This window comes from Mustela nigripes, chromosome 7, assembly GCF_022355385.1.
Source record: "Mustela nigripes isolate SB6536 chromosome 7, MUSNIG.SB6536, whole genome shotgun sequence".
NCBI classification, from domain to species: domain Eukaryota; kingdom Metazoa; phylum Chordata; class Mammalia; order Carnivora; family Mustelidae; genus Mustela; species Mustela nigripes.
The window spans coordinates 61157535-61178978 of NC_081563.1; the positions used below are offsets into that span (position 1 = coordinate 61157535).

Here is a 21444-nt window from a genome sequence, read left to right on the forward strand (position 1 = left end):
AAGATGAATACTATCATATTGTGGCTCAACAAAGTAAAAATGAAATGAAGTTTTCCATTTTTTTAAATCACTTGTAGTCTTTCAACACACTGCACATGATGTACCATGAAGCTACAGCTTGCCATGTGACTGGAGACTTAGTAGAACTTCTGTCAATATTCCTTTCGGTTTTGAAGTCTACACGCCCGTATCTTCAGAGAAAAGGTTTGGTCATTCCTACTTCTTATTTTTGTTACTTTCAACATTTAAAGAGCAAAATAAGGATTTCAGACCACAGCCTTCAGAGAATTTGTCTTCATCTCCGGTTTATGTACAGAAGGTGGGGCTGATGCTGACTAACCATAAGGACATGTTCATCATGACCTGGTATTAGGCTGAAGTGCTCTGGTTTAATCTCTTATGCCTGCCTGAAAAATAGGCAAGCATCCTGTAAGTGTTAAGATTTAAGAGACAAGAAAACATTTTAAAGCACTGTAACAAAATGAGTATTTTGTAAAGGTTCTCCAACTGGAAACCTCCATGGCTTAGGTTAGGTCATTTTTAGTTTCAAGAGAAATAACTATAAAACCTATCTCTTGTGTCCCTGTAAAATTACATGTGAACTCTGAACTTCACATACATTTCTAGAAAATGGACATGTTCATCCCTCAGATAATATGTTTTAAGAAGTCCAGTAGGTTTTTCACAGTAGTACCTGTCTCATGAAAATGACCACTTAGCTTTCACCAAAGATGTTCATGTCATTAATTTGATTTTCTTGGTGTTGGCATTCTGTAGATAAAAATAGAAAATAATTGTGAAGAAGTTTGAACTCAAATGGCGTATTATGTATGCTTTTGTATTTGCAGATGTGAAACAAGCATTAATTCAGTGGCAGGAGCGAATTGAATTTGCCCATAAACTGTTAACTCTTCTTAATTCCTATAGTCCTCCAGAACTTAGAAATGCCTGTATAGGTAAGTTACTTGGAAATATATCTGTGTAAAAACCTAATGGATGAAGATTTTTGTGGAGTATTCTTTGTAGGATGTGGTATTAGTTCTGCATGGTTTGGAAGACATTTGTACTTTCCATGTGTAACTCACAGGTTCTAGAAAATCTAGTTATATTTTCAACATGCCAGTAATTAGTTATATGATCACAGGTATGTCATGTAACATATCTGGGCTCTTTGACCTTAGGTTATTTCTAGATCTCTTCCAGCTCTGAAATCTTCTGGTCCTAGGTAAGTGAGGTAGGATCATGCAGATGTTTTGCAAAGGAGAGCTGATACTGTAAAGGGTTGGAGAGATTATTTTACTACCTGTTCTTTACCTGAAGATACTTGCAGTACTTGTTCTTAGACTCCCAAATATTTTACTTTTTTATTGATTATATATTTATAATAAAGTGATAATTTTGCCTGTTAAAGGACCCCCTATTTTAAATTTATATTGTAGTTTTTACTAGTTTAGAAGCCATAAAAAGTCTCTTTAGAGATTGTAACTGTTTATTCCCAGGTTCTTAAAATGACATGAATAACTGGCTGTCACGTATAAACAGTCAATTTTGGCAGTCATTGGCCTGATGTTCTGTGGAATTACTGGCCTGTACTTTGGTAACCTCTGATTACCAATAGCCTGTCATCATGAGCTTTACTTCTATGTGATTAGGGGATGAGCATCAGTCCAGCTAGCATCATGAAACATTAAAAGTAGACTAAGGATTATGTCTTAGATCCAAAGAACTTTGAGCCTTAGATTTCTGTCTTTAGTTGCTTTGGTTGATTTTATGAAGACAGTCATTAGTATGCATTAAATATTTCCCTTAGTGTACTTCTCCATAATGCTTCTCTTGAATAAATAAAATACAAATAAATAGTTTCAAACTTTGGTTTCTAAATGATGACTGTGTTTTGGTTAATAACTTTGGTCCAGATTTGATTGAGCATCAGACAGAATTTCTCCCAGTGTCAGCAGCTAAAACAGTTTTAGACTCATTAATAAACCTTTTCACCTGCCGTACTGCTATTAGTCACCCTAACAGGATTTGTGAGTTTGAAAGAAGCAAATCAGGTATCCTCCAGCTTTTTAATACTCATACTGTGTTTTTATTTTCAGATGTCCTCAAGGAACTTGTGCTTTTGAGTCCCCATGACTTTCTTCATACTCTGGTTCCATTTCTACAACACAACCATTGTACTTATCATCACAGTAATATACCAAGTACGTATTCATCTAGCACAGTACTTGAATGTGGTTGGCATTTAATCTTTCTGCACACTAAAGCATGGAGATTTATTTTTTCCATTTATTCTTATTGTACACTTTTAATGTCTTAGTGTCTCTTGGACCTTATTTCCCTTGTCGAGAAAATATCAAGCTAATAGGAGGGAAAAGCAATATTCGGCCTCCGCGCCCTGAACTCAATATGTGCCTCTTGCCCACAATGGTGGAAACCAGTAAGGTATGTTGGGATGCCAGGAAAACCATGTTTCTGTAGTACACAGTAATTTGAAATTTCCCCTCTGGCAGTTATATTAGACTTAAATGACCATTTTGTGGATCCTAAGAAGATTAGACTCATTTGGACTTTTTCCTTTTAGTGCTCTGAAATGTTGGTTGAGTATTTGCAAAATCAACAATAAGCACAAGTAGTAAGTTTTTTCCTCCCTCAAAAAAAAACCTGAATAGAAAGTCTTACTAGTATTTCTCACTAGGCTAAATTATAACTGGGTCATATATCTAAACCTGAAAAGCCAAGTTAGGTATTTACTATTGCTTAAATTTGGCCATATAATCAATGACTTCTTTTACTGCCCTTTAATTTTAATCCTTTGACCTAGGCTTAATATCATTGATTGATAGATTTATCATCATTCGTAGTCGGATTCTTCTTTTCTCTAATGCATATCCTAAAATAATGCTAATTCCAAATTATGGAGAGAAGGTACATTGACACAAGATAATTTATCTCAGTTTCAACATTTTTTTAAACAATTTTTCCCCTTTATCTTTCTTTACCCCACTTCATTTACACTCTCCCTTACCCACTATCTTTGGATCTTAAATACACTTCTTATAAAATATTAAAAATAATTAACACTGTAGTAGCCATTACAGAAATCATTTGAAATCTATTTCAAAAATCAAATTTAATTCCGTTCTTCTTGATGATGTCTATAGAACTAAAGTGTCACATTTTAAAATCCTACAGTAATTTTACTTGATTAAAGTATATAGAAATAATGGGTAATTTTAATTGATAGCATTTGCACACTGAAAATAAACTGTAACAATTAAGATCTTAACATTACTAGAAACTTGGAATTTAAAACTAGGTTCTTATAGAATTTAAATATTTAATCAGCTTTTTAGTTAAACTTATTACATTTGCACAAAATATGCTCTTTAATTTATTATACAATTTAAGTGCAACCATTTTATCATCTTTAACCTTCAGGGCAAAGATGACGTTTATGATCGTATGCTGCTAGACTACTTCTTTTCTTATCATCAATTCATCCATCTATTATGCCGAGTTGCAATCAACTGTGAAAAATTTACTGAAACATTAGTTAAGCTGAGTAAGTATAAAAGATGAGCAGTAAATTCCACTGAATTATTTTAAGCCCCTAGCCACAAAGGAAGGGGAGACAAAAATGAGACAATTCTTTTTTTCTTTTTTAAAGTGACTGTTTAAAAATACTAATTATTCTTGGGAACATTTTTATTTTTATTAAGAAAACACCAACTTACTGGTTTCCATTGAATAGTTCTGTCCAGAGTTTCAGCTGGCCTATAAAGGAGTGGAGTAGGGCTGATCACTTTTGTACATAGAAGCCCAAGTCCTCCTCCATCTGCCCAGCAGAATTTAAAAACAAAAACCAAAAACTACTCTGCTTAGGGAGGCATGCTTAGAGAGGTTGACTATCCCAGCCCTGATCTTGAGGATAAGATGAGATCTATAGTGCCAGCTGTACTTTGGAGCTGGCAATGCCTAGAGCAAACTGAGTGGGCTTGCCAGGGTGAAGCAGAGGTGCATATATGAGTAAAATAGGAGGTAAGTCTCATGAAATAGAGAGGTGAATGAGAAGAAAGGAAATTTGAAAAGGAAAGTAGGAGAAATAGAAAATAAAATCATCAGTGAATTTTATAAAAGGAAAAAAAACTCAAATTACAAGAATGTGCTTGAGACCTATAGAATTGCTGCCTTTGGGTGAGTTTTTCTAGTTGAGAGGTCTTTAGAGGACATGTCCCTTATCTCAGGACCTCCAGAGTTCCCAGGCTTTGTGTGTTCTGTGAGTCTTACTTCTTTAGGGATGACCTAGGATTCTTTCCCAGTGTTCTATAGTTCCGTTCCAGAGCATAGGAAGTGAAGTGCTCATGGAACCACCAACCAGGTCAAAAAACAGAATATTGTGCCATACTCTAGAACTCCCCCTTGTACTCTTCCTCAATCCCAACCCTTTCCTTATATGGAAAAGGTTTTGATCCATTTTAAGTAGGGCAAAAGTTGTGAACATACCTTAGGTTTCATTATCGAAGAAGGATGTGGTAACAGCTCTCAGGGATAATTCCTCTTCAGAAAACCCATCTTATTGGTAAGTGATTAGAGTGTCTTCACATTTGAAAGATCTTTCCTTCCATCTGTTACCATTAACTGGATTTATACACATGTGGCTGAATTACCAAGTGGGGATGGTTGGGTAGGGGAGCACACACTGAGATTGGCCATTTCATGATTACACATTTCGGTCATGGCACTTGGTAAAAAACTAAAACCTAGCAGTGGCAGTGATCAAATGTGAGAAAGTGTCCAGGAATTCTAGTAACGCAGCCTTACTCCTAGATAAGGAGGGGGACTTATTAAATGCTGACCTTAAGAAAAGTTCTTGGTAATTGTGTTCATGTGATTCATACCAGAAGTTATGTGAGAAGCTGTTTGAGCTGCTTGAACAGCTCTGATCAAATAGTGAATTTCTACCCTCTTTGGGACTGTTTTCTTCAATACAAAAACAGTTTCAGGAAAATTAAATATGGAGGAGAGGAGGGAGGGAAAGGACATACACTTAGCCTTCAACATTAGCTGAATCAACTTTTCATAGTATTTTATACTGACATTCTTGTAACCATGAAGCACTGTTGATGCTGCCTCCTAGTGTTTAGTTTTCTACATTAGCAGTATTCTGTAGAACTTTCTGTGAGGACAGAAATATTCTCCAACTGCCTCATCATCCATAATATGATAGCCAAAAGCCATATGTGAGTGGTGAGGACTTGAAATGTGATTTAAGAAACAATCTTTATTTTAAGCCAGATGTGACTAGTCGCTATATTGAGTAGAAACCAAAGCCTTCATAAATTAAGCAGGAAAAGAAAATTTTCAGGGTTACATCTTTTTCTCTTGAATTCATTCATTTATGTACTTTTATTAGCTCCTCCTACTCTGCCAACTTCCCTGGGACTCATGGTTATTATATCAATTAATGCAGAAAATTAGACATTATTTTAACAAAGACCTAAAAGCAGTGCTTTCTCATGCCTCATTTGAATGAAAAGAGTATGCCCCAGTGTTTAAAGTTAACTCCCACCTTCAGATGAAATGATTATTAACAGGGAGAGGCACCTAGGATAGAACTTAAAATAAAGTCCACATTAATGACTGAAATGAAGAGCAGAGATTTGCTAAAGAGTTCTAATTTATATAATATCTTCAGGAAATTAAATCTGGCAACAGGGAGAGGGAAAGGTAAATTTAAATTGTTTATGTCCTTAGTCATTTAAGCCTTGAGGTTAGATGGTCAAAGGGCCAGAATATTGTGACCACAGGTGGGATTGACTCAAGACTTGGATTACAAGTCACTTCCAGTTTTGAGGGCAAGTCTTTGTCGTAATTGTTATATGGGTACTGAGCAGATTTTAAGATTCGTTAGGAGATAAAAAGGAATTATGTAATAATTGCATATTAGGGTTGCAGGTACCAACTAGTAAAGTAAGGGCTGGAGTACTTTTGAAGTGAGGTTAGTCAAGCATGCGGTTAGGGAAGACAATGAAGTGGGGGTAGAATTTTGGGAGAGTGCATAAAGCTGCTGACTGCCATGTGAAATAATGGTGTGTCTGAAGCTACAGTATTTTGAGAATTTAAAAATAGCAGAATTTAGCCCAAAAAGCTGTTAATAAAAAGTAGTAAGAGGGTTTGGCACTATTAATTTCTAAAATACTTAATAAAGATCAGTAATTTTTTATTTTATTAATTTACTACATATCGCCCTCCACCCGCAAGGACAATAAGAAGCCCCAGTTCAGATGTATCTTCTCTCTTTTATTTCCGCAAGTCTACACACTTATATACGTTTACATGACCAATCAGCGAGCAGGGTACAGGAGGGAGCGAATCAGGCTGTGCACCTAAACGAACAACTTCGCTAGCAACCAATGCTGTTTACTTTCTCTTTGGGCGTTCCGCTTAGTCTCACGAGGCAATCCTAACCTGGCAACTAGCCAGGCGCCATCTTTTAATGGTGGAGGCCGCCCTGGTCAGGGGCCTGCCTCCGACACTACATACATGAATTTACTGTAGTAGGATTTACTACATACATGAATTTATAATTGAAAATAGCAAAAGATAAAGACACCATATCACTCACAGTCCTGCCCCCCACTTTCATTAACTTTTTAATCTTTTTTGTGCATCAGAACAGCAAATACAGGTTTATTTTTTCTCCTTTCTTACATAAAAGTAAACTCTACTGTTTGAAACTATGTAATGTAGATACAGAAATATATAGGCAGAAAAACATACATAGACAAAACAGCCTATAGACAAACATAAGGATACATGAGGAATTTTTTTAAATTGTGTTATGTTAGTTTTTGATGGATTGTTCCATGATTCATTGTTTGCATATAACATGAGGAATTTGAAGACAATAGAGATGACCTGTCAGTCATGTGGAAATGGTATGGTTTTGAGAGAATCAACTGTCTTAAGGAAAGAAAGGGAAACTTTCCACCACTTAGACTAAAATAGATTACAGGAGAATTAAATATTTAATTATGAAGAATAAAATAATAACTATTAAAAATATAGAATCATGGATAAGCACCTTCTTATCCATGTTTGAAAGACCATGTTAAGCAGGACATAAAACCCATAAACAAATAAAAGTTTTTGGCAATATAAAAACCGAATATACTACATGTTGAAAAATGCCATAGATTAAAGAATAGCTGATGGGAAAAATATTTGCATTCTTAACAGATAGCTAGTATTGGCAATATACGAAGAGTTTTTAGGATTCAGTGAGATGTGAAAGATCATTAATAAGTAAAGGACATCAACAAGCAACTCCTTCACACATAACAAGTAAATGTTTGGTAACTGTATGAGAGGTTGCCCTACCTTACTAATGATTTCTCTTTTCTCTCATTTTTTGTTTCCAACTATGAGACAAAGTTTTGATGGTATATCTAAACAGTTTGGGGAAAGAAAAGATGTTTTAATGGAGTCAGTTCGGGGATGCATATTAGCATTATCAGTTTAGATTGTTCATAGCCCTTGATTTTGCAGTACCAGATCTAAGAATCTACTCTACTTAAAAAAGTGTCCAAAAACATACATTGGGTATTTATTTTCATTCAGTTCGTATTGGGTAAAAATGGGAAACAACTAAAATGTCCATCAATAGGAGCTTAGCTAAGTAAATCTGTAGTTTATCATACAGTCTTTAAATAGTTTGTATTATATAGAGGTCTTTAAAAAGATAGGAAATGACTTCGGATTACATGCGAAAAAGCAAATTGGAAAACAATATGCAGAATGTGACCACAGTCTTAGAACAAGAGGAAAAATCACTTAGTACATGTGAAAACACACACACACACACACACACACACACACAACCTAGGGGATTATACTCTAAACTGTGTATGGATAAAATTTCAGGTCAAGGTCTAGGCTAAATGACTGTAAATTTTATATTATTTGCAATGATCATTTGTATTGGGGAGAGGAAACAAAATTTTTAGAAAGTAGTCTAGGAAACTGTACTGCAAACTCTCATAATTTTTTTAAGGAACCATATGTGTATAAAATTAACACTGAGATGCTCAAGTAAAATTAAATGACGTTTTTAGATTTCATCTTTTAATTTAAATAATTTTCATTTTCAGAGATAAAACCTCTCACCTTTACTATGTAACACTGCTTTTGACAGTTTTCAGAATGCATTAATAAATGAAAGTAAAAAATAGTAAAAGGAAATTTTTGCAGGCAACATGAAATCTGAAATCTTCAAAATCTCTAGAATTTAAAAAAAATGAAGATAGTTGGTAAAAGTAAAAGTAAACAGATTAGAAATTCAGATTATAAAAATGCACAGCTCTGGTCCATCCTTTGCCTTTTTTGATGTCAAGACAGTACTAACTGGAAAGACAACTGGTTAACTGTTTTCCAAAAGACTTTTTAAGGTGACTGAATATATCAGTCATTCAGCACATATCAGAAGGCAGCTTCTACCAGTCTACCAGGGGAAGATCCATTTATCCTTGGCTAAAACTTAGTAATTACACTTAATATATATATTTATGATTTAGTTGATTACCAGTCTGTTAATTTACAAAGAGGAAGAACTAATATAGGGATCTGAATATTCCATGGTAGGGCCAGCAGATTTTTTTCTAGTAACCTACATGGGAAGCCAAATAAACAGCAGTTGGTTGCTTAGTGGGTATAAGTCAGAATAAGCGGATATAGAAGAATCAAGTGTGTGATACTCTTTGGCTAAGATGTCTTGATTCAGTCCGATAGTAGAGTATTAGTTGTGGGCTTTCGTCCATTGGCAAAAGCCACCACTTCCATGGATAATGCTTGGGTGGGCTAAACACTCCTATAGAAAACCAGACAATCCGAACACAATTCAGATAGGAGACACCCTAAACTAGTAAATATACATAAAAAAGATTTCATCCTCACAGCAGTCATCTGAATTACCATTTTACCTACAAAAACAGTTTTTAGAAGATTTTTAATAACACCTCTAGTAGCATATACAGTATAAAGTATTAATAATGAGGAAAGGTATTTGGGACAGTTTTTGATTATTGCATATTAGTTCCTTTAGATGTGTTGGGGTAAGAAACAACTGAGGATGTCTGAAGTCACAGGATGAAGAAAGCTGAATGGGCTGAAGCCCTTATGTCCTAGGCTTGCCTGTCCTATTTACTAGGACAAGGCGTGGACGTGTGCCTTGATTGCATCTCTCTGTGCTTTGTACCCAGTTAAGTAAGGCATCCCAGAAGGTTATTGGAGGAAGGTGTGGAGTAGGATGGCATTGACCGCTACCTTGAGTCTCATAGCCAAGATAGCCTGATCCTCAGTGTTTTATGAAAATGGTAGAAAGAAACTGAAACTGTGTTGCTCTGAAGGGATGGCTCTCCTTCCAAAGGAGGTGCAATTCAGAGAGGAAATAGGTAGGACCGTTGAGAGAGAGGTATCATTGACTCACCATGGGTGGCAGTGCTTTCCAGAGTGTAGTGTATAAAATAGTCCATGGAAAATAATTTTATATTCATAAATATGTATGGGTCTTACTGTGTCACAGAAATACATAACTAGTATACCAAATTTGTGACTTTCCGGATGTTCTGTTGCCCAAGGCTAACGTAGTATTAGCTTCCCTAAGTGAATCTAAAGAACAGTACTAAGTAAACAGAACAGTACAGTGATGGACAGATATGAAAAAAATATGAATGACTGAAGTTTGGGAAAACACTGATTACTGAAAAAATTACAGGCTTCAATCAAGTATACCAGGGATAGATGTTTTGCTCACTGGCTTTTGGGATGAACCTGAGCAGATTACATAATCTCTCTAAATCTGCTATCTTCATTGAGAAAAGGGGAAATGAAAATGAAACAATGCCTCCCAAAGTTGGTAAGAAAATTAAATGTAATTATCCGACACACCTAGCACAGTAATTGCCAGCATGTATTTATTTCCTCCTCCTGTTGTAAAATAAAGATAGTAGGATCGGATTATTACTTGGCAGTGATATTAGATTATAGAAATCCTCTGTGGGTTGTTTGTTTATTGTGGTAGTGCTGTTTTTTTTTTGAAGTTGTGGAAAATAGGAATAAATATTATATTTTACTTTGAGGAATAATTGAGGAAAAAGAGTAAAGACTAGAGACTCTTATATTGTAATGTACAGTCTACTTTCACCTGAGAGGTCAGGGCAGCCTCTAGTTCAGGGGTTGGCAGACTCTTTTTTCTGCAAAGGGTGTACTTTGCTGGCCATATGTATGGTCTGCGTCATGCATTTACGTTTACAATCTTTTAAAAATACAAAAGTCCTTCTTAGCTCACATGGCCATACAAAGGCAGGTTGTGGACCAGACTTGGCCTGCAAGCCCGAGTTTGCCAACCCTTGGTCTACCTTTATGGGTAATTATGATGCAGGGACATAGAAACTCTTCCCTGTACCCAACAATTTTGATGACATGCCTTCGTTTGCTTATATGTATTGTGTTTTTACGTTGGGTAAATGCCTCCATCCCCAGTCAGATTAGGTTAGGATAAAGGAGAATGGTGCATAGATTCCTTGGTAGGGAGAGGGGGTCTCTCTACGAAGGGATTAATCTTGACAGAATATAATAAATAGACTTACCCACAAAAGGATATTTTGGCATCCTTGGAAGACTGATATGACCTGTCTTAAGATTTCTTGAATCCTTGGTCCAACCCAGAGGTTGGCAAACAGTAATAGCCTGCATGCTGCCTGGTTTTGTATAATCAGTGAGCTTACCTGCATGCTAAGGAGGGTTTTTATATTTTTTAATGTTTGTTTTTTTTTTTAAATGCTAGGTTATTCTAAATATTGTGTGACACACAAAATTTACATGTGATTCAAATTTCAGTATTCTTAAATTTTATTGAAAGATAGCCACACCTTCATCTAGTGTTGCCTTTGGCTGCTTTTATTACTACCTCTGCAGAGTTGATTAGTTGCAACAGAGATCATTTGGTGCAAAGACTGAAATATTTACTGTTTGGCCCTTTACAGAAAAAGTTTGCTGACTTCACGTCTAACTCATAATTTTTTCTTACCTGGAGGAAGATAGTTTTTATTATATTTCTCCCTCTCCATCATCATAATTTCACTGGAAGAGGGAGTATGGAGAATGGGAAATTTACTTACAGCTGTGGTATAGCAACTTCTGTTCTTTGAGAGGTAGGAGGGCAGATGGAAGGGGAATACATTTCGTAGAGATATACTTGACATTTGGAATAGGAAGAGGAAAGGTTAAAACAGTAGAGGTTCCAAATAGGATACTGACACACAGCCAAGAGAGGTCTAACCAGAAGAGCTTGGGGACAAGTCTAGAAGCTGTTAGACTCAAAACAGTGTTTAGGTAAATCCACCATAAAGAGAATTCTCCCTGTTTTTGGATAAACAAGGTAAAAGAGGAAGGAACAGTATTTCTAATTCTCCACATCCTCTTTTTAACCTTGTTCCTCCTTCCCCTCCAAGCTTAGCTAGTCTATGAAAATTACCTAATATGCAGAGTGGTACCTTCATCTAAGAAAGTTTTTAGAACCACTTGCAGTATCCCCTATTAAATTGTCCCAAGTAAAGTTCTAATACTTAAAAAGCAGAATTGGTTTAAGTTACCTCACATTCTTCAGGGAATGAGGTGTGGAATATGAATAAATTCAGTCAGAGTACACTGCATTCTAAATTATTTCACTGGTAAAAGCACTGGAATGAATTCTTCCCCTTTAAATATTCTGTGTATTTCTCAAACATGTAGGAAGATGCATAGTTATGACTAGAATACCTATAGAATTGTACCTGCAGAGTTGAACACCTTAGGTATAATTTATAATTATAACCTATTCTGATTTCTTTTCAAATATTAGGTGTCCTAGTTGCCTATGAAGGTTTGCCACTTCATCTTGCACTGTTCCCCAAACTTTGGACTGAGCTATGCCAGACTCAGGTAAAGAAAATGAGTTTTAGATGATTTGATCTTTCATCTCTTTTTTTTTTTTTTTTTTTTTTTTTTTTTTTTTAAAGATTTTATTTATTTACTTGAGAGAGAGACAGTGAGAGAGAACATGAGCGAGGAGAAGGTCAGAGAGGGAAGCAGACTCCCCATGGAGCTGGGAGCCCGATGCGGGACTCGATCCCGGGACTCCGGGATCATGACCTGAGCCGAAGGCAGTCGTCCAACCAACTGAGCCACCCAGGCGCCCTGATCTTTCATCTCATCTGACCATTTGGTCAGTAATTTTAGAAACAATGGGTTGAACACAAACTGGAAATTAGAGATGTTTTAGAATCTTGGTAGATAAAAGTATGATTAATGGAAATAATAGCTATTGAGTATTGGGCATCAAGTTGCCCTTTGAGGTTTTTATTTCAATAGATTTGTACCACAGAGGATGTTTCAAATGAGCTATTGAATTTGTAATGTATTGATCACTATAAACAGTCATGCTGAAAGTCCAACAAAACAGGGAGGTATTTAGGAGAAGAAGGCACGTTCCACTTCTTGTTCCCCCTCACCTGCCCCATCTCTCTTTTGCTCCCCTCCACCCTTCTCAAAATTTGGCAGAAACAGTTTCATCAGTCTGTCCTTTACTTCTTCCCTGTTACTTTGGAGAGGTTTTCAAGAGTCTGATGCACTTGTTCTTGTCCGCAGTCTCACTGAGGTCAAGAAACAACGCATCCTACCTACCTGAGGTATCTAAAAGCCAACTCTTTAAAGTGGGCATCTCAGTAATGCTTGTTTAATTGGCGGAGGAGAATGGCAGGAACATGAAGGGGGAAAGCAGATTGGTCCTAAGATTTGGCTCATTCCTTGGATCAGGCATAAAGGATCCCCACTTTCTTTAGACCCAGAAAAAAAACACAAAACAAAAAACCCACAACAACTACTGGTTTTGTGCTTGGTTGCAGCCCCCCATCCCCAGAGGAAGAGAGTTGTATTCACTTTACTTTGGCTTAAACTTTACTCAAATTCTAGTATCTGAAACACGGAAACATTTTATGCCTCTGGTACAGCCAACTGCCTAGGCTGTAATGCAGTTTCTTCTCCTTGTAGACATGTGTGAAATGGTGTTGGGATGGTTGTTTCTCTCTCTTCTTGTTTCAAACTGTGAACTTCTCAAGTATAGAAATGGAATCCTCTCTAGCCCCTAAAGAAATGTCACTTTGTTTTCTATAGTAGGAATCTTTGAACTAATTTATGTTGATCCCAGGGCCTTATTTAGTACACTGGGGACTTTGAGAAAATGACGTGCTGGTTGATTTTTTAGCTGAGTGGTCAGTTAACTGGAGCAGACCTCTGCTTTTTCCCTCTGCCACTGCTGCTGCTCTTTTCATTCTTCTTGATCTGGGTAGTTGGTTTTTTTGGTTTCTCTGCTCAGCCCGTCTGTTGCTTCCCTGTTGTTTTATCTACTCCAGCATTTTACTGCTCCCTTTATTGGCTTGTTTTCTAAAGAATTCACCGTCTCCAAAAACTTCCTCTATAACAATGCCAAACTCTATTCAGGCTTCTGGAGCCCTGCCATCTTGGTCACAGCAGCCATCAGGAAACCTGGGCAGCAGGCAGAGGCTCTGGTTGCTAGAATAAGGCCAGTCTTCCTGACAGCAAGCCTTTGAGGAGTTGGGTCCTGGTCGTGTTAGACTCCTGGTTTCTTGGGTGAACTTGAGTGTACTTACCAAATGCTTAACTCTAATAAAATATTTAAGTATATAATCTATACCTATTATCTAAACTTTGTCCTATTTTTTAAAATAGTCCATTTTGTCATTGTATAAATGATTATTAAAATACATATAATCTAGGGAGTATATCCACTTAAAGACATACTATTTGTGTTTAAGAGCCATGACTATTTAAAAGCAGGAAAACCAAATTTTAGTAAAATTTCCATCTGTTGGGGACCCACTAATTATCTTTGTGAGATAATTAAAAGAAATTTGCTGTTTACCGTTGCAGTATTCATGGGGGGAGAAGGATATTTACCAAACTACAATTGCTTTAAGGTTTTAACTCCTTTCATGGAATAAATTTAATTTTTAAAATTTGTTTTTTTCTCTACATATGGTTTGGTTACCTATTAATTATCCATCAATTTGGTCCCCTGAAAACATTTTCATCCACTTGTCAGTCTTATTTATCCAGTCCTTGTTTCTTCTCTTCATGCCCAAGTTGAATTTCTTTGGAAACCTGTTTTTTTATATTGCCTTTCAGATGTTACAAGTCTCTTTCTCTGACACTCATGGGTAGAGTCTAAGTGCGGAAGATTTAGTTTACTGGGAGAGCAGTTACTTAACTGAAAATTCAGTAGACAGTTAAAAGTGCTTCTCTAACAGGACTTAAAATGTCTGCATGTTCATCATAAGTGCGTGTAAGCCTTGCAGTTACTTCCATGCTCAACCATCAGTACTTCTTCTCCCCCACTATAGTCTGCAATGTCAAAAAACTGCATCAAGCTTTTGTGTGAAGATCCCGTTTTTGCAGAATATATAAAATGTATCCTGATGGATGAAAGAACTTTTCTAAACAACAACATTGTCTACACATTCATGACACATTTTCTTCTAAAGGTATGTCCTACTTTGGAAACTCAATATGTTATTTCCAATGTGTTAGTGGTTATATTTTCATTACGTTGGCCTTTTTGGAGACTTTTGTTTTAATCTTTTTTTTTTCCAGGTTCAAGGTCAAGTGTTCTCTGAAGCAAACTGTGCCAATTTGATCAGCACCCTAATTACAAACTTGATAAATCAGTATCAGAACCTGCAATCTGATTTCACCAACCGAGTTGAAATTTCTAAAGCAAGTGCTTCTTTAAATGGGGTAAGAATTGGGGTACCTGGCTAGGTCAGTTGGAGTGTGTGACTCTTGATCTTGGGATTTTTTCAGCCCCACGTGGAGTGTAGAATCGCTTAAAAATGAAATCTTAGGGGCGCCTGGGTGGCTCAGTGGGTTAAAGCCTCTGCCTTCGGCTCAGGTCATGATCCCAGGGTCCTGGGATTGAGCCCTGCATCAGGCTCTCTGCTCAGCAGGGAGCCTGCTTCCTCCGCTCTCTGCCTGCCTCTCTGCATACTTGTGATAGATAGATTTATAGGCTTAATCCTTGGTCAGGCAGAAATCCAGATGAAAAAATTTGCATCTTCAGTATACTTTCTAAAGGGCAATCAGATAATGGCTATGTTTTATGTAATTAAGAGTTCACTGTAGTGACTTTCACTCCATCTGTCAAATAAATAAAATCTTTTTTAAAAAAATAAAATCTTAAAAAAAGGGGGGGGTAAGAACTGTGGAAGGTAATAGTCCTGTACTTAAGTACTTTCCTTAAATCAACTCTAAATTCAGCTTTAATATGATTTTTACTATAGCTTCAAATTAATATTTTTACTGTCATAACTTCAAATTATTCAAACTCTGAAAATCACATAGATGAAAACTCTCTAAAAATATGTATTCTCTATGCCTTTGAAGTGTGTAGTACACACTTTTACATTACCTTGGAAGACATGAGCAAATGTCATTAAATGCTAAGGACAATGAGACCACCAAGAGGGAGACATTTCTTTTATCTCCAGGTCATACAGTAATGGAACGCTAGCACCTGTCCAGCAGCAGTCTCCCCAATAACCAAGTGTTGCTTAGATGCCAGACTAGATTCTAGAGCTAAGAAACACCTTACTGTTTGACTGACACCAGAAATCAGTGTATTTGAGGAATTGTAATATCTAGATTGAGGCCTTAATTTCTCATGGATAATTCGGGGCTTATTTTTTAAATCCCTTTTTTTGCCTTTTCCATTTTCAGAAAACTATTTGAGTCTTCAGTCTGACCTTATTAGTGGCATAATACGTAGAATATTGGTATTAATGACTTAGAACCAATAAAATACGGTAATATGCTAATGCTAGCTCTCTAGTTTTAGCATTCTCTAAAATTGCCTGAGCAACCAGAATGAATTCCTGGGAAAGTAAATGTGTGGTAAACTGTAAACAACTGTGTCAAAATGTTAGCTTTAGAATATGAAATGTTCCCATCTGGGTTTTCTAGGATCTGCGGGCACTTGCTTTGCTCCTGTCAGTACACACTCCCAAACAATTAAACCCAGCTCTCATTCCAACTCTGCAAGAGCTTTTAAGCAAATGTAGGACTTGTCTGCAGCAGAGAAACTCACTCCAAGAGCAAGAAGCCAAAGAACGAAAAACTAAAGGTTAGCTTTCTGGACTAATATTAATTACCTTTAGGGTGGGAGATGGGAAGAATACACTCGGTATAACTGACTTTATTGTAGCTGTCGGTTCAGTTGGGTCTCTTGCATATAATTCTAAAAAAAACTCTCCCACAAATACTCTCACTGTGATCTTAATGACTCCTTTCAGAGAATGATGTTCATTTTCACAGATGATGAAGGGGCAACTCCTGTTAAAAGAAGGCGTGTTAGCAGTGATGAGGAGCACACTGTAGACAGCTGTATCAGCGACATGAAAACAGAAACCAGGGAGGTCCTAACCCCAACTAGCACTTCAGACAATGAGACAAGAGACTCCTCAATCATTGATCCAGGAACTGAACAAGATCTTCCTTCCCCTGAAAATAGTTCTGTTAAAGAATATCGAATGGAAGTTCCATCTTCGTTTTCAGAAGACATGTCAAATATCAGGTCACAGCATGCAGAAGAGCAATCCAGTGATGGTAGATTTGAAGACTGTAAAGAATTTAAGGACCTCCACTGTCCCAAGGATTCTAACTTAGCTGAGGAAGAATCTGAGTTCCCTTCTACTTCACTCTCTGCGGTTCTCTCTGACTTAGCTGACTTGAGAAGCTGTGATGGTCAAGCTTTGCCCTCCCAGGACCCTGAGGCTGCTTTATCACTCAGTTGTGGCCATTCCAGAGGACTTTTTAGTCATATGCAGCAACACGACATTTTAGATACTCTGTGTAGGACCATTGAATCTACGATCCATGTGGTCACAAGGATATCTGGCAAAGGAAACCAAGCTGCTTCTTGACATTAGATGTAGCATGTCTACTTTTAAGGTCCCCTCTCCCCCCAATGCTGTTTGTATAAGTTTTGCTTATTTCTGTTTTTGTGCTTCAGTTTGTCCAGTGCTCTCTGCTTGAATGGCAAGATAGATTTATAGGCTTAATCCTTGGTCAGGCAGAAATCCAGATGAAAAAATTTGCATCTTCAGTATACTTTCTAAAGGGCAATCAGATAATGGCTATGTTTTATGTAATTAAGAGTTCACTGTATTGGCTTTCACTTCCTATGGCTGTCTGGGAGGGACAGGGTTCCCTGGCCCTGTACAATGTAATTTAAACTTACAGCATTTTTACTGTGTATAATATGGTGTCCTCTGTGCCAGTTTTGTACCTTAAAATAGAGGCAGATTGCCTCCGATCGCTGTGGTTCTTATTATCAAAATTAAGTTTACTTGTATACGGAACAACCACAAGAAATTTGATTCTGTAAAGAATCCTCTTTAGCTGTGGCCTGGCAGTATATAAATGGTGCTTTATTTAACAGAATACCTGTGGAGGAAATAAAGCACACTTGATGTAAAAATAATTGTTTTATTTTTATTGACATGACCGATTGCTATTCTGTGCACTTAATTAAACGAATTGTGATGACTTTTCATTTGTTTACATTTAACATTGCTTTAGTCTTCTCAGATGAAAGTAATGAGAAAACTGTGAGTGAGAGGGAAGCACTCTTCCATCATATTCTCTTTCACTATAGTAGTAGCAGCAGTCCAAAAAGTCACTTACCCCTGAGCCTTTGAGGCCTCCCCCCAGAGTGCAGAACTGCCGTAGGGAGCAACCTCAGGACAAGGCCTGCTGCGCCTCACATCGGCATGCTTCCAAATGCGAGGCGCTGCTGGTTCGCTACCTAAGAGCTACAGACCTTAAAAACCCTGACGTAAAATAAAGGAAAAGTATCGATGTGCCATTTATTTTTTATCTGCCTGAACTAAAAATACAGCTGAAAGCAGCTTGCTAGGACAAGCTTTAGTGGGAAACAGCAACCGTCTGTACCCAGCGGCTCGGTCTCTCCTCAAAGGAGCACTATGGGAGGTAAGGTTCATACCCAATATCCAGGTTGCTTGCTACTTTTAATCTAGTAAGAGTCTAGTTGTAGTAAAGGTTCAAACGGTGCTTTGAATTCTGTATAAACTCATGGATTTCATCCACTATAAATTAAGAGTGTCTTTTTTAAAAGAAATAATGGGGAAGACATTTTTCCTGCTTACAAAAAGTAATACCCTTATAAAATCTTCTAATTCAACCATTTAGGGGGGTCAGCCGCAGTAAACCTTTTATTTCTTCAAAATGCTGCTTCTGCCAACAGAATTTCATGCTCTTCTTTACAGACAGGAACTCCTGAACAGTCTAATTGTAATTCAGTCTGCCCTGGATAGGCACAAAGCTCAGGGCAACTCTTGCATAGTGTTCTAGAAAGAAGATAAGAAGCTTATTACAGCATTACGCAAAGGAAAACTGTCCATAGGGTACTACACCTTGTTATTTTTTTAATAGTGTGTCAGGGTGCCGGGACATGGGTGTGAGCTTTAGTGTTTCTAGACTTAAAACAAAGAATACTAGTAACATACCTTCTGGCCAGTTCCTACATCTCCGCTTCATGATGATCTTTTTATTTGTCAACTTAAAACAAAGGGGAAATTCCCTTAAAACAGCTTTTAAAACTTACAATACAGAAAATCCTTTCATTAAAATCCCTGAGCACTTAAAATACTGAGTCAACAACTATACAGTCCCATCTTCCAGGTTATATGTCAGCACCAACTGAAAATGCACTGTTCCTGGATGCCAGCACTGACCTCCAGGACAGAAGTGCAGTGACACTGGTAACCCAGAGTTGATGTCAGGGGTGAGGCAATGCAGACCTTAGTGATTTAGGTGGCCAAAATGTGAAACTTGTGGAGCATGAGTTAAGAATTCAACTTCTTTCTTCTAAAACCATAAGCATTAGCACATCTACTATGCTTAGAACTAAGTCTTCATCTTTATCATTAATATGTTTAACATTTTTTATTTGTTTTACAACCAGGTACACATAGCTTTACTATGACCAACTTTATGATGTTCTCAAGTTTCTGTGAGCTCAGATTAAAAAAAAAAAAAAACAAAGCAAGTTTTAAAAGCATGGATTTTAAAAAGCAATATTGGGGTGCCTGGCTGGCTCATTGGGAAGAGCATGTGACTCCTGACCTTGAGGTCATGAGCTCAAGCCCTATGCTGGCTATAGAAACTACTTAAAAAAATAAAAAGCATATTAACAGAAGAGTCAGTCCCAGCTTCTCTTTAACCCTAAGGCTTACTTCCCAGTCCTACATACTCACTGGTGATGCTCCTGCAAACATTAGGAATTTCCCTCCCTTTCAGTTCTAGTACAGCAGGATATTTAGAAAATTTTTGCACCAACTAACCAAGCAAACATATAGCAGACATGTTAATCCAGTGTGCCCTATCACCTTTTTAACCTAAACCCAAAGTATTAACAATTAAGGTAGTTTGGGTTTTTTTTTCTTTCCTTATCCTTAATCTGTAGCTTTTACTTACAACTTTCTCTCCCTCTCCCTCAGTGGGAGAAAACTCCAAAATCTATCCCCTAACTGTGAATCTATTTTCCTAAAATGCCCATCTTGTACTCCCTTGAATTTTTTAAGACTCATCCTAAAGACTTCTGTCCCCACCGTTTAGATAGATCCCTTAGTTGTTAAGAACATAGCCATAGGGGAAGTGGAAAACCAGCTCCGCTTCTTAGTGGCACATTTTTTTCCCAGTGTCAGCACTGAAGATCCTAGCTTGGGAAGTTACTTACGTCTTTCCCAGTGAAGACGCGGTACAGTTGCTCTGTAGTGGCGTCAAAGAGTGCAATCATGTGCAGTACCACAATGGGGATTTGATCTCAAAGAAGAGAAGAGATCCGAAGGATAACTAACTAGCATGCCAGGGATCAAGCTACTTAGATTTTAAAATGCAGTCTCCCACTCTTCATACCAAAATGTCCCCAAATTTCATACTACATGTTCCACACACATGGAAATAGTACGAAAAGCCTTTTAGCACCACCAATCCTGGTTACCGTGAAACAGAGCTCATTGTTCCTTGGAGCTCTTCAGCTTTGTTCCACTCCCAGACCATTGCTTAATATCCCAGATCCTTCCTGGACATGGACATAATGGCCCAAAGGGCATAACGATAAATAGATAAAGGACAATAGCACTTAAAGCTAAAGGGTGTCAGTTGCCCAACACCAGAGGCCAAGAACAGGACCTAAAACCTCCCAATCCAAAAGGCTGGAGAGGTTTTTCATTGTGGTAGGTGAACCTCAGAGTTGCTTGGTTTATAATCGTTGCCTGCCAAAGAACCCCACCTTTGACACACAGTCTTGAACTATGTATTTATCTCATAAGAAGGCCTATGTATACATTCCCTTCCATCAAGAATAGAAGTCTCATTTCATTACTTCCCCCCAAAACGACAAGGGATGCAAAGATGAATGAAACAGCCCTCCTCACTAACCTTTTCCAGTTCATCATTTAGGACTTTGAAGCACCCTCATTAAGCACTTCCTTTTACCCCTCCCTGCATCCTGACCTCAAAGGTCATACCTGCAGGGTGTTCTCACTCAGTTTCCTTTTAACTGTCAATTCCTGGGTTGCCATGGCTTCCCTTGGTAAAATCATTCCCATTGTAAATTCTAAAAAGAAATATACAAGAAGTGATTTTGATCAAAAAAAACTTTTTGAGCACCACCAATAAGGCAGAAAATCCAAACAGCTTATAAGAAAATAGGAGAACTGATATTTATAAAGAATTTTATATCATTGAGAATTTCAAGACCTTACCATGTTTTTAACATATAAAACTAATTATGAACATGAGTTCCATAGGAACAAGTGCCTTTTTTTTCAAATGCCTCTTTTATTTTGTTCTTGATAAAAGTATGATATTTTCAATGTTTTTTTCTAAAAACTCCATTTTATAAAACTACTAGCTTTATGACCTTCACCTACTTAATTGCTTCACCACCACCTCCCAAAGCTTGGCCTCCCAGTATTCCAACCTGTGGGCCAGGCAGCACCTCATACCTTGATAACAGAGTCCAAGGATGAGGTGCGGATATACAGGCCCCTCAGTCCTTGTGCCTGGCAGCTAATTTAGGGAAGAAGACAACGAATGACCTCACTTCCACACAGTGTAGATACCATCTAGGTAAATCTCAATTATATCTGTAATGCCTCTCATTCCTTCACTCATTCATTCAAACAAAGATTTATTCATAAGCACCTATTATATGCCAGGAATTGTGCAAAAAGCTGGTGATACAGCAGTGAATAAGACACACACCTTCCATGCCCCCTTAGAGCTTACACTCTAGGAGGGAAGATA

At 37.3% G+C, this 21444-nt stretch overlaps 1 protein-coding gene and 1 pseudogene across 4 annotated transcripts in view; one reads left to right on the top strand and one right to left on the bottom strand.

Moving 5' to 3' along the window:
- USP34 (ubiquitin specific peptidase 34) overlaps positions 1 to 17665 on the top strand; it is a 239199-nt gene extending 221534 nt beyond the window's left edge. For 3 of the 4 annotated variants that reach the window (XM_059406010.1, XM_059406011.1, XM_059406013.1), the window contains 10 exons: positions 78 to 204; positions 849 to 956; positions 2100 to 2204; positions 2321 to 2445; positions 3442 to 3565; positions 11903 to 11982; positions 14460 to 14600; positions 14710 to 14853; positions 16075 to 16234; positions 16426 to 17665. In XM_059406010.1, coding sequence (XP_059261993.1) covers positions 78 to 204; positions 849 to 956; positions 2100 to 2204; positions 2321 to 2445; positions 3442 to 3565; positions 11903 to 11982; positions 14460 to 14600; positions 14710 to 14853; positions 16075 to 16234; positions 16426 to 17033 — 1722 coding nt within the window. In that variant the 3' untranslated portion in view covers positions 17034 to 17665. The remainder of the gene's footprint in view (positions 1 to 77; positions 205 to 848; positions 957 to 2099; positions 2205 to 2320; positions 2446 to 3441; positions 3566 to 11902; positions 11983 to 14459; positions 14601 to 14709; positions 14854 to 16074; positions 16235 to 16425) is intronic. The other variant, XM_059406012.1, reaches the window with a different exon arrangement.
- A 100-nt stretch (positions 17666 to 17765) lies between these two features.
- Positions 17766 to 20765, bottom strand: LOC132021524 (putative activator of 90 kDa heat shock protein ATPase homolog 2; annotated as a pseudogene).
- Between the last annotated feature and the right edge of the window lie 679 nt (positions 20766 to 21444).